The sequence below is a fragment of the Dendropsophus ebraccatus genome, chromosome 2 (assembly GCF_027789765.1).
Source record: "Dendropsophus ebraccatus isolate aDenEbr1 chromosome 2, aDenEbr1.pat, whole genome shotgun sequence".
Taxonomy (NCBI): Eukaryota; Metazoa; Chordata; class Amphibia; order Anura; family Hylidae; genus Dendropsophus; species Dendropsophus ebraccatus.
The window spans coordinates 52,321,632-52,342,552 of record NC_091455.1 but is presented as its reverse complement, the minus strand read 5'-3'; the positions used below and the strand labels follow the sequence as shown (position 1 = coordinate 52,342,552).

At 41.4% G+C, this 20,921-nt stretch overlaps 1 protein-coding gene across 7 annotated transcripts in view; it reads left to right on the top strand.

Annotated features, from left to right (window-relative positions):
• NKAIN3 (sodium/potassium transporting ATPase interacting 3) overlaps window positions 1–20,921 on the top strand; it is a 420,057-nt gene that overhangs the window by 224,005 nt on the left and 175,131 nt on the right. For all 7 annotated transcript variants that reach the window (XM_069960007.1, XM_069960002.1, XM_069960003.1 and 4 more), the window contains exon 2: window positions 19,432–19,569. In XM_069960007.1, the coding sequence (XP_069816108.1) occupies window positions 19,432–19,569 (138 nt within the window). The remainder of the gene's footprint in view (window positions 1–19,431; window positions 19,570–20,921) is intronic.

The window sequence follows — 20,921 nt, the reverse complement described above, 5'->3', positions numbered from 1 at the left end:
GAACCTTTGGCCCTCCAGCTGTTGTAAAACTACAATTCCCATAATGCCTGGGCAGCCAAAGCTAAAGCTTTGGCAGCCCAGGCATGATGGGAATTGTAGTTTTGCAACAACTGGAGGGCTGAAGGTTCCCTATCCCTGCTTTACGTCGACAAGGTTGCTGTATTGGATATAACCTCATTAATTGACCTCAACATCTTTGTTTTAATGTAATTTAGTTCCTCTTTTTGTTGTATAGAAATGTTGCTTGCGTTTGACAGCAGTTATTGTTTGATTTCCTGTTACATACATAAGTCTCTGCGAATCAAACACTTCTACATGAAAGTGTTTTGTACAGTATTGAAATGTGTTGCGAATACCTTGACAAATTGCAATTAAATGGAGTCATTCGGAAGCTTTAAAGTATACATTTAATTAATTCTCGCTTGGAGACTTTCTGTTTATTTAAACCCTGGCTGGGCTCATCCAGCCTCCATAACAGGAATGAAGGACATTTTTGGGACATGTGATAAGAGCCACTCAATATACTTGTCAGGATGGTTCTCATGGGGACAGCTGATGGATTTCTTTTAAATTATTAACATTCTACAGTGAAGGCCATCCTTCTCTCGTCTACCATTCTAAAAATGTCTTCGAGACTAAATATTACAAGACTGCTGAAGGGGCACTGTGTATAATTCAGGCTACTGTGTACGCCTGTGCATTGATTGAGTGAATACATAGGAATATGTTTTATTCAACATCATACTAAGTCAACTCGGAATAATTTTCAACTTTAAAAAGACAATCAATCATTTAGATGACTAAATACAAAAACACCAGCTTGAAAATATATGCATGTAAACAGCAAGGTAATTTTTTTTAAAGGGGTACTCCCATGGTGTATGACTTTATGGTCAGACCTAGCATACAGGAAAGATTCTAGACATCAGCCCTTACAGAGTCTGCAATAAAAGTAATAATTTATAAAGTATATATACATTGCACGGCCATTCAGCTCTTAGGTCCCACGGAGATTACAGAATTTTCCTTTGAAAGGATAGAAACAATGAACCGAAGATGATGTCTTACAAAGGATATAAATAAGAATTTATTGAAGGTCATACACGCACTTCAAGAGTTCACTGGTCAGAATGATGATATATTAGTGAAACGTAATAAAGGAAACCAGTCAGTGTGAATTCTCATGATTAAAAAATGTGGACTATAGACTGTGGAATATTGGCATAGAAATGCGATAAAGGTGAGAAAATACATCCTTATTAGTCATTTCTTTACTAACTAATCAAATGTCATTATAATGGGGAAAAAATACTAAGTATAGACGGAACGTGAAAATGTTAAAAAAAAATTATTCTGAAAAATGTCAAGTAATGACTGGAAAATTAGTGTGTAATAGCAGACTTGGTACTTGGCTCTTTTTAGTAAGGTAAAATGTTTGTGTTGTGTCTTCTGTAGATTTGCAATATTTCCAGATTAAAAGGGTTATCCAAGGCTAGAAAAACATAGCTGCTTTCTTGCAAAGACATCACCACCGTGTCTTTAGGTTGTGTGTGGTATTGCAGTCCAACTCCTTTCACACAAAGAAAGCTGGAAACTGGAAGAAAGCTGGAAGAAAGCAGCAATGTTTTTCTAAGCCTGGACAACTGTTTTAATTTTATAGGGTATTCCATAGAAACATAGAAGATTGTTGGAAGATTGCCCCATTAGTATCTCCCTTCTTATTATCTTAGGATAGATATATGTTTGTCCCAGGCAGGTTTATATTCTGTTATTGTAGATTTACCAACCACTTTTGCTGGAAGTTTGATCCAAGCATCTACTACTCTTTCAGTAAAGTAATATTTTCTCACATTGTTTCTGATCTTTCTCCCAACTAACCTCTCACTGTGTCCTCTTGTTCTTGAGTTCATTTTTTTACTAAACACTTCCCTCCTGAACCTTATATTCCCATCTGGAAATTTATGGCATATCCACAAAATATGCCAGGAATGTCTTAAAGATGTGGGTCCCTATCTAGAGTTTGAGGAAACACATTGTACAGATGTGTGCAGTGTTACCTTTTCCTTAGACAAGTTAAAGGGAACCTGTCACCACTGAACAGACACCCGAGCCCACCCTACGCCTGGATACGGCCCCCTATACTTACTCCAATATGCAAAGAGTGGAGATGAGTCCAACATCCTTAGGAAATCACTGGAGCAAAGATTTTCTATAGACATCAGACTCAACTCTTCTCATTTGCATATTGAGCGTGCAGATGAGTGGGCGGCTGTATCTATGCAGCGGGATCGGCATCAGGAGCAGAACCGACAGGATGGGGTAAGCAGGGAGGCCGTATCCAGGGGTAGGGTGGGTTTTGGGGGCCATCCAGGGGTGACAGGCTTGCTTTAAAGAAAGGAATTTAGTTAGCAAAGGACTAAAAAGAATACCAAACTTAAGGTGGCCATACACCTTCAATACCTGACAGCCAAACAATTATTCGTCTGTCAGTTATGTCTTCCATCTGCCTCCCGTCCTCCCCACACACAATAATGGTCAGCAAGGCCAATCTCTCCTGTGTTCTCTATGGGGAGGGTAAGTATAAGCAGCAGTGAAAGCGCTTTTCCTACAGCTTATCTCTCTCTCTGAACAAAGGGGTCAACTGTGATATTCGATCACAACCGACCACTATGACCACCAATTATCTGTTGGTTGTTATGCTAGGCAACCCCATATGTATCAGATAAGGTGAGAGTGGACATATCTGCAGCTTTCTACCTCTGTTGTTTCTATTATTTTGCAGTTAAGGAAGCCACATACAGTAGCTTGTGATAGTATATTGTTTGATACTATGTTACCAAGATTACATAATGCACTATGAGGCTATGTTCACACTATGTATATTTGAGGCTGTATGTTTGAGGCTGTATAGCAACCAAAACAAGGAGTGGATTGAAAACACAAAAAGGATCTGTTCACATAATGTTGTAATTGAGTGGATGGCCGCCATTTAATGGCAAATATGTGCTGTTATTTTAAAACAACGGCTGTTGTATTGAAAGAATGGAAGTTAGTTACTGTTATATGGCGGCCATCCACTCAATTTCAACATTGTGTGGACAGAGCCTTTCTGTGTTTTCAATCCACTCCTGGTTTTGGTTGCTATGAGGACCTGACATGAGGACCAAATACAGCCTCAAATATACATAGTGTGAACCCAGCCTAAATGTCCATATTGGAATAAACCTTTTAAAGAAAAAAGAAAAAAAAACATTCTCAATCATCCTCATCATTACCTTGTATTTAGTATATAGCGTTAAAAACATTTCTTATCGCAAATCGGAGATTTTCGGACAGAAAGAATTATATTCTCAGGTTTTTAAGCGTTTGGAGTGAAATGTGGGAATAAGTACTTCTTTTCAGTGATTTTTCTTTTATTGTTGCTTATCTTGACATATTATCAGATAAACCAGGATCAATAGTCTTCCCATGTCCGTTCCAGTTAAAGTAATTGTAGTTTTACAAGCCCATCTCTCTGGAGCCTGTCATACGTTGATTGGTCAAGACAGGTTCTTAACAAAGATGTGTAGTGAAGCAAATGACTCTGCTTTTTAAATGCCATGGGCCGATCTGCTAACTAACCTGTAAAATGCCGCGACTGACTAAGGATCATGTTTAACGCTCCCATGTGCCGCACAGATCCCAAGACAGTTCTGCTGCGAGCCGCAGGAAATCTAAAATTACAATGTCTATTTTTATGCTGATGTTTTCATTTATTTAAAGCAAGGTCCATCTTTTAGCATGGCTGAATGTAAAGGAAAAATTGAGTAACTGCAAATATTTATTTTTATGTATTTTTTTATTGATTAAAAGGGATTTTAGACCTTTATAGTATACCCACAGGATTTGCCATAAACGTCTCATAGATGCATGTTCACCTATTTCCAGAACGACTCTCATTCATCCTTCCTGGTGAGACGTCCGCTCGCCAGAGTCTGAAGAGAGTGTGGGATTATTATTTTTTTCTACAATCCTGGCCACCCCTGTGGTCACTCTCTGCAGTCATCATCCTTCTCACCATATGGGAGAAATCATCAGGAGACCCCAGCTCGGGAGATTGGTGCCAGTCCCAGAAGTCTCCAGAGGTGGAACCTGCATCTATCAGAAAGTCTACGATGGGAATAAACCACAAAGTGGTGTTCCTGGAAGATAAAGTTACAAGTAACTAAAGTCTTTACCCAATTTGGTTTTATTATACATGTACTATAAAAGATATAAAGGGAGGGGGTATTATTTGTTACTTTTTCACCCAACTTCTCAAGCGTGTCCTATTCTTTTATTTCAAGTGGGCAAAATCTATCATATTGTCTCGATTTTTCATTGTGTGGATTTTATGCTACTCATTGAGGGGAGTGCATTTGAGCAAAAATGTTTTATGATACTTAAACCTTGTCCCATTTTAGTCCAAAAATAAAAATAAAAGGTCACAAAATAATGTCTCAAATGCTTGCTATGGTCCAAGCTTTAATCCCCCCCCCCCCATTCTTTTTTAATAAATCTCCCCTCCCCTTATAATTTAATTTATGTACTGTACCTATAGGCTATTCTTTTCTTTTTTGTTTGTTTGTTTGTTAAAGGCCAAATAATGCTCATTGTTTCATAATAACGTCCATTATTGGCCACAAATGGTCAAAAAAAGACCTTGTGGCTTATAGAATTGTATTTTTTTTTTGTCCATTTAGTCTTGTTCACAACTGTATAAACACATCTTACTTTAAAATATTAATATGTCCACACAAAGGGGGGATTTTAGTAAACTTTTTGGGAGAATTTACGAGCCTCCCACGTCAGCGTTTTGCCATGAAAAAGTTGCATATTTGTATGCAAACCGCTGTTTTTTTTTTCTGCCGAGAAGGCCAGCTGCTCCGACTGCCCAGGACAAGGCCTGTTGTAAAAACAGTTGTAGCATATTTACATGCTGAATTTTCTACCATATAGAGAGAGAGCTCATATTATTGCTGAAATCTATGCTAGCTATGCTAGCAGGGGGCAAATGCTACACTGCATGTGCCTCTAAAGGAATTGGCCAGATGCTACAGCCATCGGATTTTATTAAAGATCAATATATGAGATAAAATTATATTCAATTTAACCTGTTTTTGGGCGTAATACTTTTTCTGTATCCATCATTTGTGCATTTTCTTGCAACTTTTCATCATTTTGTAGTTTTGGCCTAAAAGGAGGCATGGTTTAAGTGTTGTGGTGTTTTAATCAGATTTATAGGCAACCAGAGATGAGCGAACCTCGAGCATGGTCGAGTCCATCCGAACCCGAACTTTCGGCATTTGATTAGCGGTGGCTGCTGAAGTTGAATAAAGCCCTAAGGCTATGTGGAAAACATGGATATAGTCATTGGCTGTATCCATGTTTTCCAGACAACCTTAGAGCTTTATCCAAGTTCAGCAGCCACCGCTAATCAAATACCGAACGTTCGGGTTCGGATCGACTCGAACCCGAACCCGTTTCGCTCATCTCTATAGGCATCCTTTTAAAAGTCAAAAACTTTTTGTGCAACTCCACTCCACTGAATGGGTGGAGTAAAATCAGTGGGACAAACAAGTGCAAAATTCCTCATTTGTTGTAAAACATTGTGAAACATTTTCTGTAGGTGATATTCGCCAAAGAGATAAATCTTTTGGGAGACATTTACTATTACTATTGCGATTTTTCTACAGTGAATTCATTACTTTTTTCCCAGCCGAATAGGACTAATTTAAAAAATATTCATAAATTAGTGAATAAAGATAATCGCTTAATATTCGCAAAACAATTGCACAAAGATTCACCTGCCACTGACCAGACGTAGGCCTGCACGTTTTGTTTTTTTTTTAATAGCATAAATTATAAATTAGGAACAAATCAAAAATTTTAGGGCAAATACTAGAAAAAGGCAGATTTAAAAAAAAAAATCTAAAAAAAGTATTTGCCCATCGAATAACAGTTCATAAATAGAACTTAGTCCAAAAAATAGCCTAAAAAAACATATATTCACCCAAAAATAGGTGCAGCACACCTGATTATTCCCCCCCCCCCTCCACTTGGGTTTTTAAATCAAGACAAGAAATTGTGCATACACACCCCATAATCAAGAATATCTTATAATAATCCAACACCCGGTTCCGTTGATGCTACTTATTGTATTAGTAATTTTCTACATGGTGTTTTGTACAACCGATCAGCAATTAGCTTCTATTTCTCTGGTGCATAATATCCATGGATAGCAATAACAAAAGTGACATCTGTGCTTTGTAAGAATGTACTTTTAATTAATACATAAGCTTATTATGGCCACAATTTGATTTTCATCCATTTGAAATTTGCTTCTAAAGTTTTGTAGCGATTCCAGCAGTCAAAGCGACTTTTTCAAAAAGTATTGTGTTCAATGACAGTTGCCAGCAGAAGTTATGAACACCCTTTAATGCCATCTGTTAAATGGGAACATCAGATGTTTCCCTACCATTCTTTGACTTCGTGATTAACATCTGGATGGCAAGGGATTTGAGGCTGTGGAATTGTGCAGACAAAGTGGCACATACCTCACTTCTGATCTCTGCTTTATTATACACTGTCGTCTCACATATCATGTTCCCTGTTTACTACATTATATATCTCTTAAATCTCGCTAGGTGGTTTTATGCTTGTTGCCTGCACTGCAAAAAATGAAAGGCAATAAGTAGAATCTAATATGTTGCATGACTATGTGCCAGCACCATGTAACTTTAATATGTCACCTTGAGCGCTCTGGCGTAAGGCCCACACCATACAATGACTACTGCCAAGCATCTGTGCACAGCTTAGTGCCCACATTGTAGTGCTGTCGGTCAGCTGCAGCTGTCTGTAAATTATCTATTATATCGCAGCCAGGACAACAATCACAATGGAGGTCCCCAAGCTGCACAGCAGTAACGTCAATCTGGATATAAGAAATTTCCACTTAAATCAACACTATAATAACGAGAATATTTAGTTGTAGGACTAAGGTCAAAGTAGTGTTAAGTTTTTATAGTCTTCTACCAGGAATGAAACAATAGCAAGCAAAGCTGCAGAAAATGGTAAAGATTCGAAACATTAAGTATCCTAAAAAGCTGCATAGAGGCTAGGCTGAGTTGTTGGGGAGGGGCTTAAGACATGGGAGGGGTTGACAATGGGAGGAGCTAGAAGTAAAGGCAGAGCTTGAAGTGTAGGTGGGGCTAGAGAAGGACTGGCTGGCTTATTGAGGACTTTGGACTGCATTTATTCCCCCTGTCGATACTGTGTAGGATATGGACATTCGTAGAGATGGTCGTTCAGTCAAAAATAGGGGCTTCTGAAGGAGGACTTATTCCTGGGGCTAAAATCAGACTCCCCTCCCCCAGGCTGTGCTGCCCTGCTCTGTGGTGATTCTGTCCATAAGATGGCCGACATGGATGAGCATGTGACCATGCTGACCCCCAGTGTCCACCACTGAGCCTGTATATGCCTATGGAGGACACAGCTCACATGCTCCTTCGTGTCAAGTGACAATAGGCACGTTGGTTTTTAGTGGTTGTTCAGGCGCCAGCTAACCCGAAGCAATGTTTGAGGTGGGGACCCCAAAAGGCCACAACATACACCTTGGCCCCAAGTTATAGCATTAAACTGTTGAGTTGTGTGCAGTGTGATAAATAACTTTACTAAAGGACCACTGTGCCTGGTCTACTGTTGGCACTTGGATCAAATAATGTTGCATGCAGAATTTCTCGACTTGGAACAACAATAGTGGAAGAAAACTATGCCATAGGTCTGACGTATGCCAGCATCCCATTTTGTTGCCTATGTATACTTGCCTCGAAAGACACAGTTGTAGTGAAAAAAAAAATTCCTAACTCCATCCACATTCCATCCACTTATCTGCGCAAAAGTTTGTGACTTTTCCTGTGTGAGATGTATGTAAAGGTCGCTTAAGTAACAAAATCCTTAAAATCCGTCAGTAACCAGTACTTGTTTTATTTGGAAGAAAAGACCAAAATCTGAGGCAAAATAATAGGTCAGAATACAAATAATATGCTTGTATTACCATTTTACAGATGGCTGCACACTAGCTCCAGCACCTGCTATGACCCTGATATGAAACGGAGACAGAAGTGCTGAGTTGGCATAGTTCTTATTTGCTCTCCTTAAGTAACTGCGTTTTATTCTAAAGGTGTTTTTAACAATTTGTCTTTTCACTGCATCTATTTATTAGTCTCGCTATAATTAAGATAATAGACAGACATGTAAAATGAAAGTCCTCCAGAACACACATGCATATTTTATGAGTCAATATTCACTTTTTGCTTTAGTAGTATTTTTTAGTTTTTGAAATTGGATATTCAGTCCTATTAAAATATATATTTTTTAAAATGTAACGTTGCATGTTGGATATGACGCTAAGACTACACTACTGAGAACAGTGTCCCAAACATTTACATCCAAACCATATGATGTGGTATTTAAATGGTCACTGTCATTTCAAATAACTTCCCTCCACCTGTCTCTCCAGGCATGATGGGAATTGTAGTTATGTAACAGCTGTAGGGCCTGAGTTTGACACCAGTGGTTTATGTGATTCTTAACAGATTTGTAAATCATTTATTTTACTAAAAACACCTCCCTAACCCAGAAACGTCTTGGCTACTCCCTGTTACCCTTTCTGGCAATCTGCTGTTCATTGCAGTTGGAAATGCATCTCTATTACCAGACTCAGTAAGACGGAAAACATGAAGTAGGGGGTGGAGTTTAGCATGTGCTATGTGCAGGAAAGAGAGGGAGAGAGCCTGATATAGCCTGGTAGATGTACCTGCTGCAAGCTGAGCCTATTTGCCTGCTGAAGGTGATCCAAACTAAGGGTAGCTTCACATACACCGTATCGCAGTGAATTTTTTGCTGCGGATACGCAGCAAATATGCATCAGATTTGATATAAATAACTGAACACAGCATCAAATCTGCTGCTGATCTGCTGCGCATCGGTCGTGTGTGTTAGCACCCTTAGGGTACGTTCACACTTACCGGATCCGCAGCAGATCCGCAGCAGATTTCATTTAAATAACTGAACACAGCATCAAATCTGCACCATCAAATCTGCTGCAGATCTGCTGCAGATCTGCTGCGGATCCTGTAGGTGTGAACGCACCCTTAAAGTGATTCTGTTACCTGGGTTTGCACAGGTTACGTTCGTGGCTGCTTCACATTTTTAAATTTAACTTTGTATGTGATGTCTGGGGCTTCTGTCAGCTGTAAAATAGCTTTTAGGGTGCCTTCACACACACTGGATCCGCAGCAGATCTGCAACAGATTTGATGGTGCAGATTTGATACCGTGTTCAGTTATTTAGATCAAATCTGCTGCGATACGGTGTGTGTGAAGCTACCCTTAAAGGAGAAGGCCGGCAGCCTGCAGGGGCAGGAGGGATATTGATTTCAAGTATGCACTTACTTCTCCCCGTGCCCGTGGTAAGTGGCAGGAGGGGTCACGGGACCCCCACCAGGCTCTAGGATCTCCGGGGTATGCACGAAACAACCTGGCTGACGGGTTGGCCGCTCAGCCAGTCAGTGCCTGGGGCGGGACGCTAGAAGAAGCCCCAGATGTCACTTACATTTAAATTTAAATTTGCCACTGTGGCTGCTGCTCCTGCGAACGTCACCTGTGCAAACATTCACAGTTTTTGGTAAAATATTTTTCGTGTACAGTGTCCAGACCCCACATGATTCTACTGGTATGACTATGTTTTTCAAGAAGCATTTTGGAATTTAATTGTGAAAGTGACTATTGCTTAGGTATATCTTGTTTCTCCACTGTAAATTGTTTCTTTCGCTACTGTAAGACAGACTTTTGGAGTCAGTAGACTAATGAAGGTCAATAGACTAACCAGCGTCATAATATTTTTTAAAGAAAACAATAGTAATAACTATTGCGGTGTAATATGCCTGATGTGGCTACGGTGGTGCTCCAGACATGCATCCATCGGTATAACATAGAGATATGTGAATAGAAAAGAAGGATAAAACGGCGCTGTGCTCACCCGGAGGGGTCGTACACAGGAAATGGTGTTTTCTTTCCAGTCTAACACAGTGCTCTCTGCTGCCACCTCTGTCTGAGACAGGAACTGTCCAGAGCGGAAGCAAATTCCCAAAGAAAATCTTTTCTGTTCTGGACAGTTCCTGTCACGGACAGAGGTGGTAGCAGAGAGCACTGTGTGAGACTAAAAAGAAAACACTACTTCTTGCAGGAAATACAGCAGCTGATGAGTATGAGTATTTTTTTAAATAGAAGTAAATTACAAATCTATATAACTATCTGAAACCAGTTGATTTGAAAGAAATAGATTTTCGCTGGATAGCCCCTTTAAGGGGCTAAAATTACAAGGTAAACAGTAACCATAGAGAATTAAGATCACATAATTACTAACTAATAGGACTAACAAAATAGTTTCCTGGACAAAAAAATGGCTCTTTTTCTGAATGTCAATTTTTTTCCCTTTCTGTATTTATCCCGTCCTCCCATAGAAGTGGGCACAGTAACATCTCTGCCTATGCCGCACGTAATTGCTATTCATGAGTTTAGTTTCTTCTTTCAAAACATGTTTTTGATCAGAGATGCGGAGTTTTCCTTTTGACTGATTAAGCGGCTCATTATAGGCAGAGCAGGCAGACTTAGCAAATGATACATTAGCACTACAGAGTGCAATTAACATTTACATTGTCCCTATATTACGGCGTGCTGACTTTCATGGTGCTGACTAATGCTATATTTTCATTTTACCAACTCTCTGGGGAATTGAATGATTTCAAGGGCTACAACTTAAATGGAGGAAAAAAAACACATTATTTTCCATTATATTATTTATTATATGTGAACAAAAAAAACTGACGGGATGAGCATTTTTCCAAGAGTCTACACAAAACTGCTTTATAATAGGATGATAGTGGTTTGAACTCTGGGAAGGTCACTTCTCATCATAAAAGAAAAGGACCATGGTATAACGGTAACGCTTATATAGAAGAATGTATAGGACACTTAGCTGAGAGACTGAATGCCAAGTACTATATGTTTCCCAGCTGAGCTCTCCTTTGGTCTTGTGGAATCTTAAGACTTGTTTCCACTCGACTTCAGGGCCGTGGACATTCTGTTTGGCAGACTGTAGTTGAGATGCCATATAAGATTACTTCAAAAGTGGCTTTCTTTTATACGCTCTAGCACTCATAGCCATGACGGATGTCTATATATGTAATGTTCAGCCTCTTCTTATCTTTGTCTCTGTTGGGACCTGCTGTATGGGAGGCAGAAACAATAAGTGTGAGTCACAGGCTACATTGTTGTCTATGGAAGGCCTTACTCTGGCTAAACACCTCAATAGCATTCTTCTTCATTGGCACAAATTTACAGAATATATTCTGTATCCATTGAAAATCTTTTTCTTTCAAATTAACTGGTTTCAGAAAGTTATGTATATTTGTAATTTACTTCTTTTTAAAAATCTCAAGTCCTGCAGGAAATTTTGTTTTCTTCTCAGTCTGACACAATGCTCTCTGCTGCCACCTCTGCCCAAGACAGGAACTGTCCAGAGCAGCAACAAGTCTCCAAAAAACCTTTTCTGCACTGGGCAGTTCCTGTCTCGGACAGCCACACTGATCTGCTCTCATATCCCTCAGACTGCCGCTCCATGCAGCCTGAGTCAGGGGCTGGCTGGCAAATTTTAGCCCGGGGGGCAAGTACACAGCACTGGCCCATGAGTAGCAGGCTGGCAGCCCATCCTTAAAGGACCACTCTGGCCTCTTACCTATAACATCTTCGGTCCTTCCAGTCATTGGTGACCAAATATCCTACTGTGCCCTGTGAAAGGGTCAGAACTCACTTTCCTGTATAAGTCTATGGGGCAGCTCAGTGATGACACAGAACGGTCCCATAGACAGATGCTAGGAAAGCTGGGTGACCTCTATCATACTGAGTACAAGATGCTGGAAAGCTGGGTGACCTCCATCATACTGAGTATAAGATGCTGTGAAAGCTGGGTGACCTCCATTATACTGAGTATAGGATGGTGGGAAAGCTGGGTGACCTCCATTATACTGAGTATAGGATGGTGGGAAAGCTGGGTGACCTCCATTATACTGAGTATAGGATGGTGGGAAAGCTGGGTGACCTCTATCATACTGAGTATAAGATGCTGTGAAAGCTGGGTGACCTCCATTATACTGAGTATAGGATGGTGGGAAAGCTGGGTGACCTCTATCATACTGAGTACAAGATGCTGGAAAGCTGGGTGACCTCTATCATACTGAGTACAAGATGCTGGAAAGCTGGGTGACCTCTATCATACTGAGTATAAGATGCTGTGAAAGCTGGGTGACCTCCATTATACTGAGTATAGGATGGTGGGAAAGCTGGGTGACCTCTATCATACTGAGTATAAGATGCTGGAAAGCTTGGTGACCTCCATCATACTGATTATAAGATGCTGGGAAAGCTGGGTGACCTCCATGATACTAAGTATAAGATGCTGTGAAAGCTGGGTGACCTCCATTATACTGAGTATAGGATGGTGGGAAAGCTGGGTAACCTCCATCATACTGACTACAAGATACTGGGAAAGCTGTGTGACCTCCATCATATTTAGTATAAGATGCTGGGAAAGCTGGGTGACCTCCATCCTACTGAGTATAAGATGGTGGAAAAGCTGGTGACCCCCATAATACTGTGTACAAGATGCTGGAAAGCTGGGTGACCTCCATCATACTAAGTATAAGATGGTGGAAAAGCTGGTGACCCCCATAAAACTGTGTACAAGATGCTGGAAGGCTGGGTGACCTCCATCATACTGAGTATAAGATGGTGGGAAAGCTGGGTGACCTCCATCATTCTGAGTATAAGATGGTGGGAAAGCTGGGTGACCTCCATCATACTGAGTATAAGATGGTGGGAAAGCTGGGTGGCCTCCATCATACTGAGTATAAGATGGTGGGAAAGCTGGGTGACCTCCATTATACTGAGGATAAGATGGTGGGAAAGCTGAGTGACCTCCATCATACTGAGTATAAGATGGTGGGAAAGCTGGGTGACCTCCATCATACTGAGTATAAGATGGTGGGAAAGCTGGGTGACCTCCATTATACTGAGGATAAGATGGTGGGAAAGCTGGGTGACCTCCATTATACTGAGGATAAGATGGTGGGAAAGCTGGGTGACCTCCATTATACTGAGGATAAGATGGTGGGAAAGCTGGGTGACCTCCATTATACTGACTACAAATACAAGATGCTGGGAAAGCTGCCTGACCCTCATTATACTGACTACTACGCAAGATGCTGGGAAAGCTGGGGTTACTGTATTTTTACAATAGTTTATATCACTCGATGTACTTCTGTATATATGTCTCCTCTATGTACTCCTGTGTAGGTCTCCTCTTGTATATATGTATCATCTATATACTTCTGTATATACGTCTCCTCTATGTACTGCTGTATATATGTATCCTCTATGTCCTCCTGTATATATGCCTCCTCTATGTACTCCTGTATATATATGTATACTCTATGTACTCTTGTATATATATATGTATCCTCTATGTACTACTGTATATATGCCTCCCCCTGTATATATGTATCCTCTATGTACTGCTGTATACATGTATCCTCTATTTACTGCTGTATATATGTATCCTCTATGTCCTCCTGTATATATGCCTCCTCTATGTACTCCTGTATATATATGTATACTCTATGTACTCTTGTATATATATATGTATCCTCTATGTACTACTGTATATATGCCTCCCCCTGTATATATGTATCCTCTATGTACTGCTGTATATATGCCTCCCCCTGTATATATGTATCCTCTATGTACTGCTGTATACATGTATCCTCTATTTACTGCTGTATATATGTATCCACTATGTACTCCTGTATATATGTATCCTCTATGCCCTCCTGTATATATGTATCCTCTTTGTAGCAGGGACACATGCAGGCAGGGGCATTTCCGGGATAAGCGAGGGGGGGGGGGGTAGCGGGACACATGGTGCCTCCATCTAGGTAGAGTGTAGTAGTGGAGGTATAGTGGATAATGGGTGTAGTAGTACAGGTAAAGATGAGGGGTGAGGTAGTACAGGTATAGATATGGGGGGTATTAGTAATACTGATGAGGGGGATTAGTAGTACAGGTATAGATGTGGGCTGTAGTAGTACAGGTAAGGATGTGGGGTGTAGTAGTAATAAAGGTATAGATGAGAGGTGACAGGGGCATACTGGGGGAAACTGGGGCAGCTGGGGATGACTGGGAGAGCTGGGGGTGTACGGGGGTGAGTGGGGCAGCTGGGGGTGACTGAGGGGGACTGGGGCAAACTGGGGTTGACTTAAGCGGGACTGGGGCAGTTGGAGTTGACTGAATGAGGACTAGGGCAGACTGGGGGTGACTGAAGGGGGACTGGGGCAGACTTGGGCGACTGAGGGGGGACTGGGCAGACTGTGGATGACTGAGAGGGACTGGGGCAGACTGGGGTGACTGAGGGGGACTGGGCAGACTGTGGATGACTGAGGGGGACTGGGGGTGACTCTAGGGGGACTGGGGCAGCTGGGGATGACAGAGGGGGACTGAGGCAGACTGGGGGTGACTCTAGAGGGATTGGGCAGCTGGGGGTGATTGGGGAAGGAGTGCACATATCCCTCCTCCTCTCACCCCGGCAAACAGGTTCCCCTCCCGGCCACACGTGCAGGTCCCCGGTCTCTGAAGCAGGCCACAGGGACTGTAGAGGTGATAGCGTCACTGCCATTACTGGAGCTGTACAGCGGGATCGGGGGATGCAGATCCCGCTGTTCAGCTCCAGGACCCGAAGCAACGTTATCACCACTACAGTCCCTGCAGCCTCCTCCAGAGACCGGGGACCTGCACGTGTGGTTGGGAGGGGAGCAGGACGTGATATGTATAGCTGGGGTAGGTCAGTCGCGGCTCTGTTAGGCGGACTGCCGACCGCCCTGCACCTCACCTCCGGCCCGACACTCCACGCACCGCCGCCCGCCATGCACCTCACCTCCGCGCCGCCTGCTTGACCTGCACCTCTTGCCCGGCCGCCAACCCGTCACTCTACGCTGCTCCACCTGCAATGATTTTTTGTGAAAATTGAATTTACGGTTTTAATCGAAATTGATTCTAACCTTCTGGGCAAATTAATTTGATTAATCGCCCAGCCCTAACTCCTCTGTATGTATGTATCCTCTATGCACCCCTGTATATATGTCTCCTCCTGTATATATGTATCCTCTGTATGTCTCCTCCTGTATATATGTCTCCTCCTGTATGTATGTATCCTCTATGTACCCCTGTATATATGTCTCCTCCTGTATATATGTATCCTCTGTATGTCTCCTCCTGTATATAAGTCTCCTCCTGTATATATGTATCCTCTATGTACCCCTGTATATATGTCTCCTCCTGTATATATGTATCCTCTGTATGTCTCCTCCTGTATATATGTATCCTCTATGTACCCCTGTATATATGTCTCCTCCTGTATATATGTATCCTCTATGTACCCCTGTATATATGTCTCCTCCTGTATATATGTATCCTCTGTATGTCTCCTCCTGTATATATGTATCCTCTATGTACCCCTCTGTATGTCTCCTCCTGTATATATGTATCCTCTATGTACCCCTCTGTATGTCTCCTCCTGTATATACATATCCTATATGTACCCCTGTATATATGTCTCCTCCTGTATATATGTATCCTCTATGTACCCCTCTGTATGTCTCCTCCTGTATATATGTATCCTCTATGTACCCCTCTGTATGTCTCCTCCTGTATATACATATCCTATATGTACCCCTGTATATATGTCTCCTCCTGTATATATGTATCCTCTATGTACCCCTGGTAAAGTCCAAGGTTGGAACAGCGGAACCTCCCAGGGATGCACAGTCTCCATCAGGTGGGCCCACACCTGATACTCAATAGCGAAAAAGAAATGGTGTGGAGACAGCATCCATCCAGTGAAAAAATATTTTTACTTTATTTTAAGCCATTGCATATAAAAAGATTACCGACGTTTCGGCTCTAACACTCCTGAGCCTTTCTCAAGTGTTAGAGCCGAAACGTCGGTAATCTTTTTATATGCAATGGCTTAAAATAAAGTAAAAATATTTTTTCACTGGATGGATTCTGTCTCCACACCATTTCTTTTTCTCTATGTACCCCTGTATATGTCTCCTCCTGTATATATGTATCCTATATGTACCCCTGTATATATGTCTCCTCCTGTATGTATGTATCCTCTATGCACCCCTGTATATGTCTCCTCCTGTATATATGTATCCTATATGTACCCCTCTGTATGTCTCCTCCTGTATATATGTATCCTATATGTACCCCTCTGTATGTCTCCTCCTGTATATATGTATCCTATATGTACCCCTCTGTATGTCTCCTCCTGTATATATGTATCCTCTATATACTCCTCAGTATGTCTCCTCTTGTATATATGTATCCTCTATGTACCCCTGTATATATGTCTCCTCCTGTATATATGTATCCTCTATGTACCCCTGTATATATGCCTCCTCCTGTATATATGTATCCTCTATGTACCCCTGTATATATGCTTCCTCCTATATATGTATCCTCTATGTACCCCTGTATATGTCTCCTCCTGTATATATGTATCCTATATGTACCCCTGTATAGATGTATCCTCCTGTATATATGTATCCTATATGTACCCCTGTATATGTCTCCTCCTGTATATATGTATCCTATATGTACCCCTCTGTATGTCTCCTCCTGTATATATGTATCCTCTATATACTCCTCAGTATGTCTCCTCCTGTATATATGTATCCTCTATGTACCCCTGTATATGTCTCCTCCTGTATATATGTATCCTATATGTACCCCTGTATATGTCTCCTCCTGTATATATGTATCCTATATGTACCCCTGTATATGTCTCCTCCTGTATATATGTATCCTATATGTACCCCTCTGTATGTCTCCTCCTGTATATATGTATCCTCTATATACTCCTCAGTATGTCTCCTCCTGTATATATGTATCCTCTATGTACCCCTGTATATATGCCTCCTCCTGTATATATGTATCCTCTATGTACCCCTGTATATATGCCTCCTCCTGTATATATGTATCCTCTATGTACCCCTGTATATATGCCTCCTCCTGTATATATGTATCCTCTATGTACCCCTGTATATATGTATCCTCCTGTATATATGTATCCTATATGTACCCCTGTATATGTCTCCTCCTGTATATATGTATCCTCTATATACTCCTCTGTATGTCTCCTCTTGTATATATGTATCCTCTATGTACCCCTGTATATATGTCTCCTCCTGTATATATGTATCCTCTATGTACCCCTGTATATATGCTTCCTCCTGTATATATGTATCCTCTATGTACCCCTGTATATATGCCTCCTCCTGTATATATGTATCCTCTATGTACCCCTGTATATATGCCTCCTCCTGTATATATGTATCCTCTATGTACCCCTGTATATATGCTTCCTCCTATATATGTATCCTCTATGTACCCCTGTATATGTCTCCTCCTGTATATATGTATCCTATATGTACCCCTGTATAGATGTATCCTCCTGTATATATGTATCCTCTATGTACCCCTGTATATATGTCTCCTCCTGTATATATGTATCCTCTATGTACCCCTCTGTATGTCTCCTCCTGTATATATGTATCCTCTATATACTCCTCAGTATGTCTCCTCTTGTATATATGTATCCGCTATGTACCCCTGTATATATGCCTCCTCCTGTATATATGTATCCTCTATGTACCCCTGTATATATGCTTCCTCCTGTATATATGTATGCTCTATATACTCCTCTGTATGTCTCCTCCTGTATATATGTATCCTCCTGTGTAGGTCTCCTGTATATATGTATCCTCCTGTGTAGGTCTCCTGTATATATGTATCCTCCTGTGTAGGTCTCCTGTGTATATGTATCCTCTATGTCAGGGAGGGGGAACCTTGGCTCTTCAGCTGTTGCAAAACTACAACTCCCATCATCCATGGACAGCCTATCGCTCTCCAGCTATGATGGGAGTTGTAGTTTTGCAGCAGCTGGAGAGCCTTGGTCCCCTCCCCCTGCCCTATGGCCTTCTATGTAGATGTCCTCCTGTGTAGGTACCTGGCTTCCTGCAGACACCATCTTCTCTGTCTTCAGGCTCTTCTAGCCCAGTTGCAGAAGAACCAGCTGGAAGGAGAGAGCGACCTCTGGTGGCCGGAGGAAGATACTGCGTACAGCAGTTTGCTTTTTACCATAAGCCTCTTAGGCTTATAGAAAGCATAGTGGCCATACAGGGGGCGGGGCTTACCGGCATGGGGGCGGGGCTTCGGCGGCCGCTTCCATCACAGTCCGGATCCACAGCCACAGGTAAATATGAGAGAAGAGGGGCGGGGCTGTAAGCAGGGGGGGCACTGAGGACTCCAGCCAGCTGTCAGCCGCCATGCGGCCCTGACAACTGGGGGAAGACCGGCCCAGGGGGCATATGCCCCCCTGCCCCCCGGCCCAGCCCGCCCCTGGCCTGAGTCCATAAAACTATGGCTGTATCCGTGTTTTCCAGGAATTTCCAGGCGGTCCTTAGGCGTCATCCTCCCTCTGCACGGAGGTGGTAGCCTGAGGCATATGAGCCCAGATCAGTTTTGGTAAGTATGAAGCAAAACAAATCTGTTTTGCTCATCTCTAATTGCAGTAGTTAATCTACCCCATTGTATGCATTTCTAAGTTGGGTTGTTGCTAAGATCCATTTTTCGGCATCCCACTCTGTTAAAGAGGTTTTCTTATAACCTTCGCGTTTATGTGTTACATCAAACAGGCGTTCTAATAACAGCTCCGAGACCTGGTACATCCATGAAGAACAGGACAGTCGTTCATTAGAATGGCTGATTGTAATACTATTTTCCCCCCAAACCGAATATTGCAGAGCAAGTATATGCCTAGACATAGCTTCACTGGCAATAACAGCCAATGTCCAAGGCTTCTCTTTAAAAAAACGCAATGCCAGCACCTTCGTACTGCAGCAGTCACTGCAGACCCTAGACGCTTACTACATATGGTTTTATTATTGAGTTCAGTGTACAAACAGTATGATATAAGCTCCAATGAGACATTAGCAGAAAAGCCTTTCTGATTATTTCTTCTAGGGGATCTGCAGTTTAAAAAGTGGTATAAACCATGAAAGTGTAATGGTGCAGAAAGCAATATAATAATATATTTTTCTTATTGTGCAATGTTTATACAAGACAGTACAAGACTATTCTTATTATTTTACACTATTATACTATGTATAACACAACTTAATGTTCCAGGTAGTGTTCCCAAATGTAATACCTTTCTGTTTCTGTTTCTTTACAGTTGGCAGCATTGGAAAGGCAAATATTTGACTTTCTTGGATACCAGTGGGCCCCCATCCTTGCAAATTTTCTTCATATAATAGTTGTCATATTGGGATTGTTTGGTACTATACAGTACAGACCGAGATACATAGTAGTGGTAAGTTCTAAACATTTTTTACTATATTACATATAAGTAACAATAGAAAATTAATTGTTATGCCGTCACTCTTATTGAGCCCCTGAGAACCCCCTACATGGTGCACAGGGGACTGGAGCGCAAGCTCATACTCATCTCTACAGATGGCATGTGGGGAAGAAAGAGTTACTGATGCACTAGGTTTGCAAGGTTTTTAGCGAGCAGTAGTGAAATAAACATCATCACTACAGCAACACTACATTTATGCTGCTGGCAAGCTAAAGAGAGGGGGGGAAGGGAGATAACAATGCCACACTGTGTATATACAGTAATAGGCACACTGGTGTTCACACAGGGGACAGCTGTCCTGAGCTTTATGGTTTTGAGAGATGAAAGGGAATCCTTGATTTATCTTTTGGGCACAGCATGGTTTATGTGTAGTTTTATTGTCCTGTCGCAGGTCCTGAAAGCTTTATCAAGAGAGAAATCCAGCTAAATGTTTTTATTAAAGAATTGAATTGCCTCCCAAAAGTAATACAAATCACCAATATACACTTATTATGGGAAATGCTTATAGAGTGCTTTTTTCCCTGCACTTACTACTGCATCAAGGCTTCACTTCCTGGTTAACATGGTGATGTCACTTCCTGGATAACATGGTGATGTCACTTCCTGGATAACATGGTGATTTCACGACCCACCTCCCAGAGCTGTGCAGGCTGTGGCTGCTGGAGAGGATGATGGCAGGGGGACACTGAGGGACACAGGGCACTGGAGGGACACTGAGCATCCCTCTACCATCATCTTCTCCAGCAGCCTCAGCCCATACAGCTCTGGGAGTCGGCTCGTGACATCACCATTTTATCCAGGACTATTCATTAAACAATAGTATATAAAAAAAAACTAGAATAATTTTAAGTTACAGTAGCGAGTATAAGGGTTAAAACTTAACCTAGTGTTAAAAAAGTTTAAACAGAAAGGTTGATGATCATGCTCTATTATAATAACTTTAAGTATCTGTATTAACAGCAAGGGAAAATGACATTAGTAATTGTCAATTAGGTACAAATGAATGTTTCATTTTAAATAAAGTGATTTTAATTTTTTTCTATTTTTATGAAAATTTTTAAACAGTTTAATGTATCTCACATGGGATCTCACTTAATAAAATTATATAAATTCATAATAACGTCTTTTTGGCTTCTTACAAAAAAAAGAAAAGGAATATTATGATCACGAACGATCATAGTACTTTAGCATTGTGTCGGATGTGTCAGAAGCTTTAAAGCCACATTACTTTTAGCATAAAGTTGGTTTACCTTTTTTCTGCTAGTACAATTTGTTTACACTTTTGAGACACAAATCCTGGTTTC